Source organism: Emys orbicularis, chromosome 14 (assembly GCF_028017835.1).
Source record: "Emys orbicularis isolate rEmyOrb1 chromosome 14, rEmyOrb1.hap1, whole genome shotgun sequence".
Lineage (NCBI taxonomy): Eukaryota > Metazoa > Chordata > Testudines > Emydidae > Emys > Emys orbicularis.
In genome coordinates this window covers 20,902,889-20,917,534 of record NC_088696.1, presented here as the reverse complement: position 1 = coordinate 20,917,534, position 14,646 = coordinate 20,902,889, and the positions used below count along the sequence as shown (strand labels likewise).

General features: G+C 45.3%; 1 protein-coding gene across 1 annotated transcript in view; it reads left to right on the top strand.

Moving 5' to 3' along the window:
• The window catches only part of TDRD12 (tudor domain containing 12), a 136,657-nt gene that overhangs the window by 84,694 nt on the left and 37,317 nt on the right, over positions 1–14,646 (top strand). The window contains exons 22-24 of the mRNA XM_065416815.1: positions 113–323; positions 1,080–1,172; positions 2,978–3,150. Coding sequence (XP_065272887.1) covers positions 113–323; positions 1,080–1,172; positions 2,978–3,150 — 477 coding nt within the window. The remainder of the gene's footprint in view (positions 1–112; positions 324–1,079; positions 1,173–2,977; positions 3,151–14,646) is intronic.

Here is a 14,646-nt window from a genome sequence, read left to right as displayed (position 1 = left end):
AAACCCAATAGATTAAGATTGTATTTATCATTTCATTTTTTGTAACTCTGGTACTGTATTGTATTTAATTTGGAAGATGAAAATAATTTTTCACTTTTTTTTCTCCCTTAAGGGTTCAAGTGTTGGAGATACCCCCAAAAGAAGAAAATGGTTTCTTCTGCAATGTTATTATCAGGTATATAGATGAAGGCAGAACTGGTCAAGTTCAGGTTCATCAGCTGTTTCACTTACCTACAAGATTTCAAATTTTGCCCCCGCAGGCTGTGGAATTTATTGTTTGTAGGGTGAAACCTATTGATAATGAAATCGAATGGAACCCTAAGGTAATCTTTCTTTAATATAGTATGTTTCTCTTTATCTCAAGTTCAGAAAACTTATTTCTGATTCACTTAAATGGAGCCAATATTTTTGGTAGTTTATGCTTCATAGTTAATCCTTAATTTTTAGAAATTGGTGTTGTAAGTAAATTTCATTAATTATTTTTAAAGATCTTTCATTACTGAGAGATTTAATATTCCTGTGTCTTTAGAAAGGACAAAAACAACCTGTTTCATAACTGTTACTTTAATCATAATTGCCCTCCAAGTGGGTAAATGCTTGGTGTTGTTTCTTTGGAGAATAAGCTTCTGAGAGAGCCCTTCTCAGAATCCTGTACAATCATTTTTACCCCCTTTCTCTTGAAAAGTTTCCACCAGTCTTCCACCAATACAGGAAGGCTAGTTGTGGCTTCTTCCAGCACCAGTCATCACTGCTCCTTGGGTCTGCCAGGAGCAATTGGAGATACAGTTTCCGATACCCTTGACCCATACTTGTATTTTTCCCCATGTTGCAGTGGTAAAACATAATTCACTAGACTTCTACGCCAGCCCCATTAATCATGCAATATTAATGCGATCTGTAATTTTGCAATGTACATCTTTTATAATTTGTATGCGGTTTTCTCCAAAACTGTTGATACTATTTGATAAATACCCTAATTTCATTGTTAATTATAATTTAGTAACCTTCTAAGCTTAAAATACAAAATCTGTATTTGATTTAAGATGTACTTTAAATACTATCAGAGTTGTTTTTATTAGGTTACTAGATATATTCATCACAAAATTAGAGGAAAACTTCATGAAGCAAAAATAGTGCTTGCCTTGGGAAATACAATTTGGGTTGATCCAATGGTAAGTATTAAATATAAATAGCACTATTAGAGAATATTTATCTAAATTCCTTATAAATGCCCAGTAAATGTTTCTCTCTTTGCTCTCTCTTTATTGGTATTTATGTGTATATATATTTGTGAATGTGTATGTAAATATACTGAGATACACTATGCCATCGTGTATTTTCAAAGTTTTGGGATAACTGCATAATGCACTAGTGGCAAAGCTGCAAATAGATTACACAGGTCATCCCAAATTTATGCCAATAAAACATTAATTCTATGTGCTGCTAAACTCCCTGGGTTTGGGTAACAATTGATCGCTGTTCTAGCTCTGGTTTATTCAGGCATACTCCTCAGCTGCAGACCCTGTGTCTGATACACGTCTTGGCTATATGACCCCGCAGTCCAGCTGACTTGATCCTGAATCCAGTGTCTTGGTCTTCTTGACTTTACCAATTGCTTAGATCTGTTCCTTCCAGAGCTGGGTGAGCTCTGGTGCGCCTAGTTATAAACTTCAGGGACTATGTGACAGTTAGAGTAAGGAACACACAGGCTTTTTAAAGAAACATTTTAATAAACACAGATTTACAAAGCATACAAGAGTGAAAGATCTATTTAAAAAAACAAAACAAATGTTTGTGTTTACCTCCCTCTTCTTCCTCACTGCTCCTAACAATCTGTTGGGTCCAAGGTCTGTCCATGTTCAGGTGTTCAAGTCCCTCTTGCTGCTCGCAGCGATTGGCTCCCTTTACACACACAACCCCTACCATGCTGGGTTCACGTACACAGTTACCATTATTTCAGAAGGAGTAGTAAAGCTCATAAGAGTTATTAGAAAGTCAGTAGTCCGTGGTAACCTTGGCTTACTCTTCCTGTGTGTTCTGCATAAGGTAAGAAATACCCCCTCTTCTGGCCTTACTAAACATCTTGATGGGCTACATAATCTGGCTCTCAACACAGGACACAAAGTACAGTAATATGCAAAGTGGAGGTTCTAATCCACAAAGCAGGTTTGCAGTCTTCAATGATACAAAACAACATTAAATGTATAAATGGACACAGACATTTTCCCAAAAGTGTCAGACTATGCACACACAATGGAAAATATGGTCCCTATCCCAAAGAGCTTACGTACGTACGTGTGTGTGTGTGTGTAACACACACAATTACATTAAAAGAACATTAAGGTTTCAAAGTCAAGCACTGAGAAGGTAGGAAATGCCAGAATTAAGGTTGCCTATGCAACCTTAATTTTGTTCTTTGTGAGTATGCATTATGATATATTCTTTAATTATGTGGTCACATACTGTTTTTTTTTTTTTTTTTCCAGAGGACCCCAGCCTTATTCAGTATACTCATTCTGGTATATTGTTTTATTTTCATTGTTTAATGTATATGTCCCCATGCCTTACTTATTGCACACAATTCAAACCTTGCAAGGAAGACTGAATTATCAATTTCCTGATGGGCTTTTCTGTGATATTCATCACTATAGTATTTGAGTTCTTCATAAACATTAATCTTTACAACACCCTTCCTTCTCTGTGGTTCTGAAAGTTGCTCTAATTGATGGAAGTGTGTGGTACTGTAACACTGTTCATCATTACACTCTCATAGTAGAGAAGAAGAAATTACTGCAAAACATTACAAGGTAATGGTAGGTAATTCTTCCATTTAACTAGAGATAAACTAGTTGTGTGTATTCATAGGTATAGATACACATGTGCCTAATGTTTTAGTTTGTAAGTTAATAGACAAATTAGAGGTAGAATGAGTTTTCTTATAAGAACAGTTGTATTTACATCATATATTTTCTTTAAGGTCCGGGTCACCAAGCTTTCAGAGTTGAAGACTTCTATCAATGAATACAATATTCGATCTGAGATTTTGTCTATGGGAATGGGAATTGACAATCCAGAACATATAAAACAACTTCAAAAGTTGTGTAAACATGCAAAAACGTTAGCTCTTGAAGAGAAAACCTTGCAAACTTCGTAAGTGATCACTTTTGATTTCAGTGCTTGATTTCTTCTTTTAATGAATGCTGTTTTTGGTCTGCAAAGAGTTTCTTAATCTGATAAACAGGATATTTATACGGTATGAATATTAGCTGACAACAGTCAACCTTTCACTTGGACATGGTGTCTACTTGATTGGTTACCTACAACATGCTTGCTTTCTCTGAGAGCATTCTCTGGACTCATAGCCAGCATTGCCAAATCACAGAAAAAAAAATAAAAATGGTTACTGACCTTCAAATGACCTGTAATAGAAATGTCAAAATTCAAATTTGTTGTTTATTGTGATGAGTAGTTCTTAATGAGTAAGTACCAAATTTCAGTATCCTCCATCAAAAGGGCAGGTGAACTGTTAAAATCTGAGTCATCCATTCATCCCCTGTCGTTCATTCCCACCTTCTGGAAGTCAGAGGTTTAGTGACAACCCAGACCATGATGCATTCCCGATCATCTTGGATAATATCTATTGCTGGACCTATCCTTCATGAACTTATCTAATTCTTTCTTGAACTCATTTATAATTTTGGCCTTTACAACATCTCTTGGCAATGAGTTCCACAGATTGATTGTGTGTTGTGTGAAGTACTTAGTTATGTTTGTTTTTAAATCTGCTGCATATTAATTACATTGGGTGACCCCTGGTTCTTATGTTATGTGAAGAGGCAAATAACACTTCTTTGAGTAGGTGCAGCTTTGTATTCCACTTAGGTGTGTGCACGCCCAGTGCACCAGAGCCAGAGAAATTTGCCTAACAGTACCCATAATGGGGTGGCGCTCACGCCTTGTGGCTGTAGCCCTCCCCTGGCTACATGAGGCAGTGCTGCCCCAGACCTGACTCAGTTCCTTCTTTTTGCCCGTGGCTCAAGTCAGAGCTCTGTGTTGTCTCAGCCTCACAACCTCTCAACTAGGTTTATTTTTTCTCTTGTTGGATATAGTTAGTAACACCCTTAGTATTAGTTAGTGTTAGTTGTAATAGTTTGTTTCCCTAGGTGATGACCTCACCAGGGTTTAAACATCGTCCTTCATGTAGGGCAGTGATCCCCACACGTGGTGCTTGCTCTGTCTTGGCAAGGCTCACATCAAGGAGTGTTGCGTGATCTGCAGATCATTTAAGAAACTGATTCAAGTGGCTCAGGACCTTCGCCTTAAGCAGGACCTGCTCGAACAGGCCATGAGGCCTGCTTTGGTACTGAGGCCCTCATTGTGTTGGGGAGCGCCTTCGGGCTCCAAGAGCACTACCACTTCATGTTCTGGAGCAGATGCCTCTCTGAAGAAACAGAGGAACCGTTGCTTGTCAACTGCACTGAGGACCAAGTCGCATAAGGCCAATTGAGACCACTCCTGGTCTTGGGGTGACTTTTCTGCCTCCCTCAGGAAAAGTGTGAACCGGCACATAGTTGGTGCCAGTGCGCAGGGTGGCATGGGTACCTCTAACCCTTCCCTGGTACTGAGTAGGAAGGATAGAATCACTGTAGCGTTGACTCTGGTTCCAGCCTCCGGGCATCCATTGAGTCTGGTACTGATGAGGAAGATGCTGGTACTAACTGTTTCCACATAGGCAGCTACAGACCTCCTCTGCCTTTCTGTCCTGACCTCTTTGTTGGTCCAGGACATTGCCAGGCCTGCGTTAACTATAGCCCTGTCAATTGAACTAGCTGCTGATCCCTCAGTTTTGTCAGCACCACACTGCACCCCAATGTTTCCTTTCCACCAATTGTGGAAGTAGGACTGGTACTGGGTACAGCTTTTCACTGCCCTCCATGTTGGTACCATCAGACACACATGTACCACTGTTCACTTCAGGACTTGCATGCTTGGTACCAAAGGTATCACCTCCATTGGCAGTGGCACTTCCTGCCTCGTTCTGGGGGATGGATGAGTCAGACCGCCTACTTGCTCTCTCTGATCTTGCTCCGCCCTTATCTCTGGGATCCTGAGGCTTCTCTGCATCTGAGTTGGGGTTGTCATCCTTGTCATCTGATGTATGGGGGTACCACTGAGCCTGCCTGTTCCACCAGCATGGGCTCCTATACACTGTTCTGCTGAGCCAGGCCCGCAAGCCTCCTCCATACACAGGTAGGGGGACACCCAGCTGCAGAAAACACAGACACTGAAATCAGCACTGTATGGGAAGGCTTCAGCTAGGGAATTGCCCAGCACTCAAGTACATACCCTCTCTGGAATGTAAACTCAAAATTGCATCGTCTTGCACTTCACAGACAATTATACAGCCTAAGCTTATGAAATTCACCCTCTCCATCAATGTGGATGAAGGATATGCACAGCTTTTGTCGCCCGCCCCCCCAATTATGAATTCCACAAACTGGTTTTAGAGAAAACAAAAACAAGTTTATTCACTTAAAATCTATCTTTTGTAGTTATTATAAGGGTTAGCAAACAGATCAACGCAGATTACCTATCAAATGAAACAAACACGCAAACCAAGCTTAAGATACTAAAGAAATTGGTTACAAGTAGTAATTTCTCACCCTAAATGTTGTTTTAGGCAGATTGCAGAGGTTCTTGAAGGCAAGCTGCTCTTGCTTGTGGCTTAAAACTCCAGGTATTTCTTTCACAGGGAAGACACCTTTTCCAGCCTGGGCTCAGTCCTCCTTCCCCACCCTTTGTCTTTGTTTCTTAGATGTTTCCAGCAGTCATCCTGGGTGGGGGATTCAGTGAAGAACAAACGCTGATTATGTCACTCCCCTGCCTTAAATGGGTTTTATATATGGCGGGAACCCTTTGTTTTGCCCCCTCCCCGTGGAAAAATTCTGGTATTCTATAATGGAGTCCAGTACCAGGTGACATAATCACATGACCCTGCAGTGTCAAAGCAGCCATGAGTCAGAGGTTGTTTGTAGTATCCCAGGAAAGTTTCTCAGTAAGGTGGGAGATTAGCATTTTCAAAGACCTTTTGTTTTCCCTAATGGTCCGTTGACTTGTTCCCAGCTAGCCAGACAGACTGATTGCATTCTCTCTGGTGGGCATTCCCCAGATGCAAACACTTTTGTAGTACAGATGCGTATAGTAAATATTCCTAACTTTAGATACAAAAATGATACATGCATACAAATAGGATAAGCATATTCAGTAAATCATAACCTATCTTGCATAAAATACATTATGATTGTGACACAGTCGTATCGTAATATTACTGTGAAAAATACGGAAAGCAGTGTCACAATCCTCCTGCTCTCCATTGCCTGACGAGCATCGAGGGCTGCTGATGGACCGTTACTGGTACCAGGATTAGCACACATCTTGTGGTTGAGACAGAGATCCCTTGCTGGGCACCTACCGGCCACCAGTGACCTCCATGGAATCTGTGGGATGCTCTTCAGTCACAGATGTCCCACCCTTCGTCACACTCAAAGGCAAGATTGCCAGTCAGGTCCGTGGTGGTGATTGTTGATCTGTCGCAGCCCTGGCATTGGCAGTCCTCCTCCCTATGGAGCCTCCAGAATCATCCTGCCTGGGTCCGTCAGCCATGGAACGGGATCCGGCTTTGGCTCAGTAAAGGGCCTTGTCCGCACAGTGCTGTGTTGTCTGGCTTATCCTCCCCTTTGGTACTGGAGGATTTTAAAGTGTACCAAAAACTTTTTCTGCATGTAGCTGTGTCCCTTGGTATCCAAGCAGAATTCTGCAAGAGAGCACCCACAAATCGGTGGATGTTCGACAGCCGTCTGCTCCTGGGGAAGTCGCCCTCCCTGTCAACGATGCATTCCTTGAACCAGCTAAGGCCCTCTGGAACATGCCATCTTCGGTAACACCCACAGCTGAGCACATGGAAAAGTGCTATTTCATTCCTGTTTAGGGATTTGAGAGTTTTACTCCCATCCAGCCCCAAATTCCCTAATCATAATTGCAGTGAACAACAGAACTTGACAAGCAGGTTTAAGTCCACCCCGAAGGATGGGGACTCTAAATGATTGGACCTCATAGGCAGAAAGATTTACATCACCTCTTTTTCTTTTAGATGCAAATTGCTAACCAGCAAGTCTTGCTGTCCAAGTACCCTTTTATTAATAGGGTACTTAATTAAAGCTATGTCAAAGTTCGCAGACCAGCTGCCCAAGACCTCACGTGAGGAATTTCTGGTTTTGTCACTGAGGGCTGCTTGGTGTCTAAGACATCCTCTCAGTCTGCGCTGGACATCTTGGTCAGGGTGATGGCTGCCGCGGTCACCCCTATAACGAGGGCTTCCTGGCTGCAGAATTCGGGTATTGCCCCTTATGTCCAGCAGACCAATGAGGATTTGCCCTTTGGTAGCCAAACGTTCTTGGACAAAATGGAGAAGACGCTGCACTCCTTCAAGGACTCCAGGGCTATCCTGCGGTCCTTGGGGGTATATACACCGGCGGTGCAGAGGTGCCACTACACCGTCCAGCAGCAGCATCCTCTGCAGCGCATCTTTGGCCAGCCTTCCCTCCTCCAAGGCAACAGATATACCCCAGAAAGAGGGTTAGATACCACAGGAGAACCCAGTCGGGCCTGGAGTTTGGCCTGTCCACACTGTCCATCAGTGCCTTCCAGGCACCCATTTTGACTCCTTGTTGACCTTGTTCACTCAGTCGTTGCTCCTCTGTCCTCATTTCCCCCCTTTGACAGGCTGATCTGCTTTCACAATGCTTGGGGTTTGATCACCACTGACAGCTGGATCCTAAGTACCATCAAATTGGGTTCTGCCATCCAGTTCCTATCCCCATATCCCCACATCCCTCTTCAGGGATTCCTCTTATGAGATACTGCTCCTCGAGGAGGTCCACTTGCGGCTGACTTTGGGAGAGGTGGAGGAAGTTCCACCAGGACACTAGGGTCATGGCTTAACTTCCTGGTTCCCAAATCCAAGGGAGGGGTAAGACCCATCATCAACCTTCACAGCCTCACCAATTATATTGGGTACATGAGTTTCTGAATGATCACACTATAGACTATCCTCCCCGCATTGCCTCACTACGACTGGTTTGTGGTTCTGGACTTTCAGGATGTATACTTCCATGTGGAGATTTTACTGAGCCACAGAAAGTTCCTTCGGTTCGTCATGGTGGAATGCCACTTTCAGTACACAGTGCTTCCATTCAGCCTCTCTTTGGCCCCTAGGTTTTTACCAAATGAGTGGTCATTGTTACTATGTATCTCAGGAAGAAGGGAAATTCACATTTTCCTCTATCTGGACAATTGGTTACTGAGGGACAGATACAGAGAGGAAGTTCTTGCTCCCATCAGGACCACACTCCACTTGCTTAACCGTCTGGTTCTCATCTTCAACATTGTAAAGTCAACCTTTGCTCCCACTCAAAAAATTGAGTTCATAGGGGCCCTGTTAAATTCCACAATGTTGAGAGCATATCTGCTGACTGTTTTTAGACAGTTATTTTTCCCTGAGTCCCTGAAAAATGAGTGGTCCCTGAAGTCCTGCAGAGATAGTCCATGAGATGATTCTAAACCTCAGGCAGGTGAATGGCTATTGGAGTAATTTTCTCAATGCAGAACTGCCATAGCCTGATGGCCTTTAGGCAAATCAAACTGGAGGGTGCTCCCCTTTGTTGCTAGCTACAGTGGAAAGTGTTTAACAGGGAGCCTGGTCTGACTTCTCCTCGAGAGCAGAACTGATATTTCCTGTTTTCCATTGTACCAAACAGGTTAGTCGTTGGGATCTCCAGCCATGGCACAGACTGCCACCATCTGCTATAATTTGGACTCTTTTATATTAAAGCCAGCAATGGAACTAATACACTCTTAAGGGGTTTTTTGGAACTTATAATAGCCAGATTTTTTGGGAGTCTGTTTACAGGCAGTCCGGGACAGAGCCGTTATGGCTAGTTTATAAGGTGCGCTGTATTAGGTGGGAAAGGTATGTGAGGCTATTAATTGTGGAGTCCCAACCCATGCTTGTAACAATCAGTGAGTAACTAGTAAAATTTTCATAACTGCTTGTTTTTCCTCTTTTCATAGCATCCATTTTGAATCTGCTGTGGCTTTAGATGGAAGGGGATTGTGCTGGGTGAATGGTGTGGGTTCCACCCTGAACAGAAGCGCACACACAATAACTTAATAGGCCCATGAGCTGGAAATTCCTCCTGTCCATATATTTAATAAAAAAACATGGCTGCAGAAATTGACCAGGCTCCAGCTCTGGCTGTGGCTCCGGTGCTTGCTCAGATGCTGGTTCTGCAGCCAGAAGGAATAGCCCCTTAAGGGATACAAAGTCCCTCCTCCTGGGCCCAAGATACTGAAGTGGGTCCTCAGCTCTCTGGGGAAAGAAACAAGGCTCCTACTTTCTTCCCAAGATGAATTGGGGGATTCTTAAAGAGCTACTTCATCTCACAGGTAATGGGACAAAACTTATCTAGGGGGCTCAAGGCTTTCAATAAAAAGGGCCACAAGAGACCCTGCCCTCTCCACAGTTATGCCGGTACTCCTGAAAAGTAGGCACAAAGAGGCAAAAAACATAAGCCCACAAAGGGAAGGAAAAATAAAAAAGATGTAAGAGAATAAGGTTCTCTGTCTCAAACTTCTCATCTGCTGAGGAGGGAGAGAGCTTTCTGATTGAGGCTCTAAGCAGGAAAGGTGTAAAAACATCAATGGTTTCCCCCCGTCTGACTTACTAATATGTGCAGGGAAATGACATCTACCATATAGCCAGATGAGTTATTAATGACAAATCAAAGGACAAATTAATATCTGCTGTCCCAAATCCCAGCCTGAGTCAGTGATTCCCCAGCACTCTTCCTTTTGTACATGTAATCAGGAATGAATGGAATACCCTGACAAGGAAAAACACATCAGCAGACACAAGTTTAGCTTTTTTTTTTTTTTACTCTTGTATCTTATACTATCACAAAAATACCAAAGATTGATGATATGGTGGCATAATTAGCAAAGGATATAATAATCCCATCAGAAATTATTGTTTCCCCAAAGACGCAACTGACAGGAAGGTGGAGGGCCACCCTTATGAGGGATTTTGAGGTCTCTCATTGGCTGCTCTCAGTGTCCCTGGACACTGCGAGAGCTACATTATCCTGGCTATTAGATCTTAAGCCCTAGATGACAAGGACCATACTGAGTTCAGGTCTACTCTTAAGAAAATATTCCTGGCAACAGTTTTCATCACAGATGCCTCAATAGACTCAATGAGATTCTCAGACAGGGCCATAGCACCCAGTTCAGCAGCCTGGCGCCACATCTGCGTACTCCCTGGGACAGAGTGCCCACTTCAAACAAATCCTGTGATCATCTGAGTTCATAGGCTCTCATTTGAGTGATTGTTCATGTATACATTCCACTTTAGGCTCCAAGATGGCAGCGTTTAGGTCCCCTGAATATAAATACTGCCCTTATGTGAGAAAGCAGTACCCACAAACAGGCACCTAAAATGCCTATACTACCTGGGGGAGTTGCACATTTTCATGAAATGTGCATTTTGCAAGTCCTTTATATCCAGAACCTGAAAATACAGGGAGATATTCCTTGTGAGTAAAGCCATTGAATCCCGCATACATGGCCTCTTGGATCTGAAGTGTGAGCACTGGCTCACTGACTCGTAGGGCCTCATCTTCAGTTTTGGTACTGAGACAGACCAAGCCTGACAAGACACTATCATCTGAGAAGACACAGGGTGTGAAGAGTTCCAGAGGTAGATCCTTCTATCAAGGGGGCTGTTGGGAGATTCAAACTGACTCATGAATCCAGACCTACTATCCCTCCCACTTAGGAATCATTTAACCCTTTTCAGGCATCCATGGTCCTTCATCACCATGGACCAGTCGTTGTGTCCATAAGCCATAGCAGGCTAGGCTAGTCCGTCAAATTTCACATAGTGCCTACCTCCAAGCCCTTTCTTCATCCCTCTTCAGGGATCCTTCTCATGAGTATCTATTATGTCAAGAGATCCTACATCCCAGCCTGGGGATTCTTCACTTCAGGGCATGGCTCCTTCATGGTTCTAACACCTAGAAAGCTCCTGCTCGAAGGGAGGTACAAGAGGTATTATTACACAGTAGAAAGTCCTCGACATGCTGTACTTACCTGCAAAAATGGTCCAGGTTCTGGATTTGGTTTACTTCCCAACAAATCTCCCTGACATCTGCCACTCTTCCACAAATCTTAGACTATGTACTAACCCTAAAAAGATTGGGACTATCTCTAAGCTCTCTGAGTCCACCTAGCGGCTATAACAGCCTTCCACCAACCACTAGATGGATACTCAGTGCTATCACACCCAGCCACTAAAAATTCCTCGGGGTATAGTAAACATGGGACCTAAACCTGGTATTGAAAGGACTGACTAGCCTCCCTTCAAATCCATGGCCACCTGTTTGCTTATATACCTCTCAATGAAAATGGCCTTTCTGATAGCAATCATCTTGGCTAGGAGAATAGGTGAAATAGAGGCTCTGATGGCACAACCACCATCACGGTATTCTTTCGGGACAAGGTTGTGCTCAGGCCTCACCCAAAATTCATCCCGAAGGCAACCTCCCCGTTTCACATGAACCAATTGATTCACCTTCCAACCTTCTGCCCCAAGCCTTACTGAAACAGGGAAGCTATGTGACACACACTAGATGTCAGAAGAGCCATAGCCTTCTACCTGGATAGGACAAAGGCTTTCAGGAAGTCTCTAGGCTTTTCATTGCTGTTGTGGAAAGATCCAAGGACTCAGCAATATCAGCCCAGAGATTCTCCAAATGGGTCTCAAACTGCATTAGACCATGTTATCAAGTTCATAATATGACTCCTCCAGATGTTATTTGCATGCCCTCCACAAGGTTGATCTCATCTGTTGCCTTCCTTAAGAAAATTTATAGAGCGGAGACATGGGCGTCTGTCCACACCTTCACAGAACATTGTGATTGCTGGGGACTCCACCTCTGATGCTCTCTTTGGCTCCACAGTATTGTTATCTGTAACTGATCTGACTCTGAAGTCCCAACCCGCCAATAGGGATACAGTGGAGTCGCATCATAGGCGCATTTAACTTACACGATTTTAACTATACGCGCTCGGCAAAACAAAAAGAGAGAAATAATAATTTAAATACTGTACCTGTAGTGCGGGCAATTCCGCCCGCCATTCCACTCAATGAGCGTTTGACTATACGTGATTTTCACCTTATGCACTGACTTCAGAACCTAACCCCCGCGTAAGATGGGACTCCCCCTGTACTGCTTAGGAGTCATCTACAGTAGAGCACCCATAGAGTGCAATCATGATGGTTCTTTGAGTGTGTATCCCTATGGATGCTCCACAACTCACCTTCCTACCCTCTACTTCGGAGTTTTTGTCATTGACTCTGTGGGAGAGAAGGAACTGAGGAGTGTTAGCCCACATGCGCTGATTAGCCTCGTAGCAAGGCACGAGGAGAAACAGTCCATGTGCCGTCATTGCTATAGTTCTCCGATCAGCAGCGCAGGAATGCAAGCACACCTATAGTGGAGCACTCATAGGGGGACATATCTCGAAGAACCATTGTTACTGCACAGAGTAACTTCTTACGTAGTCTTCTATCCGGACAATGTGTCCTTAAGAACATATCCAAATTTCTTACCAAAGGTAGCTGCAGACTTTCTTTTGACCAACAAATCCACCTTCCAGAGTTCTTTCCTAAAATTCATGTCTCCAAGGTGGAAGCCACTCTGCGCAATTGGGATGTTGGAAAGGCTTTGGGCATTCTGTTTGCAGAGAACAAAACCATTCATGTCTTTACCTGGACTGCTTCCATTGCAGAGAGGCTGGAAGGTAAAGCCATATCCACCCAGAAACTATTGAACTGGATTTTTTACTGCATGAGGACTTGCTGTGGAGTGGCCAATCTGACCAGATGTCCCGATTTTATAGGGACAGTCCCGATATTTGGGGCTTTGTCTTATGTAGGCGCCTGTTACCCCCCAACCCCGTCCCTATTTTTCATACTTGCTGTCTGGTCACCCTAGGACCCCCGCCCCATCTGAGATCACTCCACCAGTACTCAAGCAGCCTCAGCAGTATTGTTAAGGAACACCTATATTTCTAAAGCAGAGGTGAGCAAACTACAGCCTGCAGGCCACATCTGGCCCACAGGACCCTCCTGCCCAGCCCCTGAGCTCCTGGCCCTGGAGGCTAGCCCCCGGCCCCTCCCCTGCTGTTCCCCCTCCCCCGCAGCCTCAGCTCGCTCCGCTGCCGGCGCAATGCTCTGGGTGGCGGGCTGCGAGCTTCTGGGGCAGCGCAGCTGCAGAGCCCGGCCTGACCTGGTGCTCTGTGCTGCGCGGTGGGAACGGCATGGCTGGCTCCAGCCAGGCAGCGCAGCTGTAGCACCGCCAGCCACTGGTGCTCCAGGCAGCGCGGTAAGGGGACAGGGAGCGGGAGGGTTGGATAGAGGGCAGGGGAGTTTGGGGGGGGGGTGGATAGGGGGCAGGGCGGTCAGAGGGCAGGGAACGGGGTTGAATGGGGGCAGTCATCCCGGGGGGGGGCAGTCAGGAAGGAGAAGAGGGGTTGGATGGGGCAGTGGGGGACAGTCAGGGGCAGGGGTTCCGGAGGCAGTCGGGACAGGGACAAGCGGTGGTTGGATGGGGCAGGGGTCCCCGGGGGGCAGTCAGGAAGGATGGGGGGTTGGATGGGCCGTTGGGGGGCAGTCAAGAGCAGGGTTCCCAGGGTGGGCTGTCAGGAATGAGAGGAGGGGTTGGATGGGGCGGCGGGGGGCAGTCAGGGGCAGGGGTTCTGGGGGTGGTCAGGGGACAGGGAGCGGGGGGGAGGATGGGGCAGGAGTCCTCGGGGGGGGGGGCGCGGATAGGGGGTGGGGGCTGGGCCACGACCCCCTCCCCTAACCGACCCTCCATTCAATTTCCGAAACCTGATGCGGCCCTCAAGCCAAAAAGTTTGCCCACCCCTGTTCTAAAGCAAAGCAGCCACCTGAGGATCCATTCATATGTTCACAAAACAATGCTATTACTGGCACCTTAGAGACTAACTTTGTTAGTCTCTAAGGGTATGTCTACACCCAGCCGCTAGTTCGGCGGCTGGGAATCGAAGTTCTGGGTTCGACTTATCGCGTCTTGTGTGGACGCGATAAGTCGAACCAGGAAGTGATCGCCGTCGACTGCGGTACTCCAGCTAGACGAGAGGAGTACCGCGGCGTCGACGGGGGAACCGCGGCGTCGACGGGGGAGCCTGCCTGCCGCGTGTGGACCGAGGTAAGTTCGAACTAAGGTACTTCGAACTTCAGCTACGTTATTCACGTAGCTGAAGTTGCGTACCTTAGTTCGAATTGGGGGGTAAGTGTAGACCAAGCCTAAGGTGCCACAAGTACTCCTGTTCTTTTTGCGGATACAGACTAACACAGGCTGCTACTCTGAATGCTATTACTGAAGCCTGCAAGCTGAATGCTGTATTTGCAAGGCTGTGCTGCAGTATGTTCTCCTGAAGACTCTAAGCTTCCACATCCATTGCATCCTTTTACTCGAAGGAGAATGAGACATTACATATCTACAA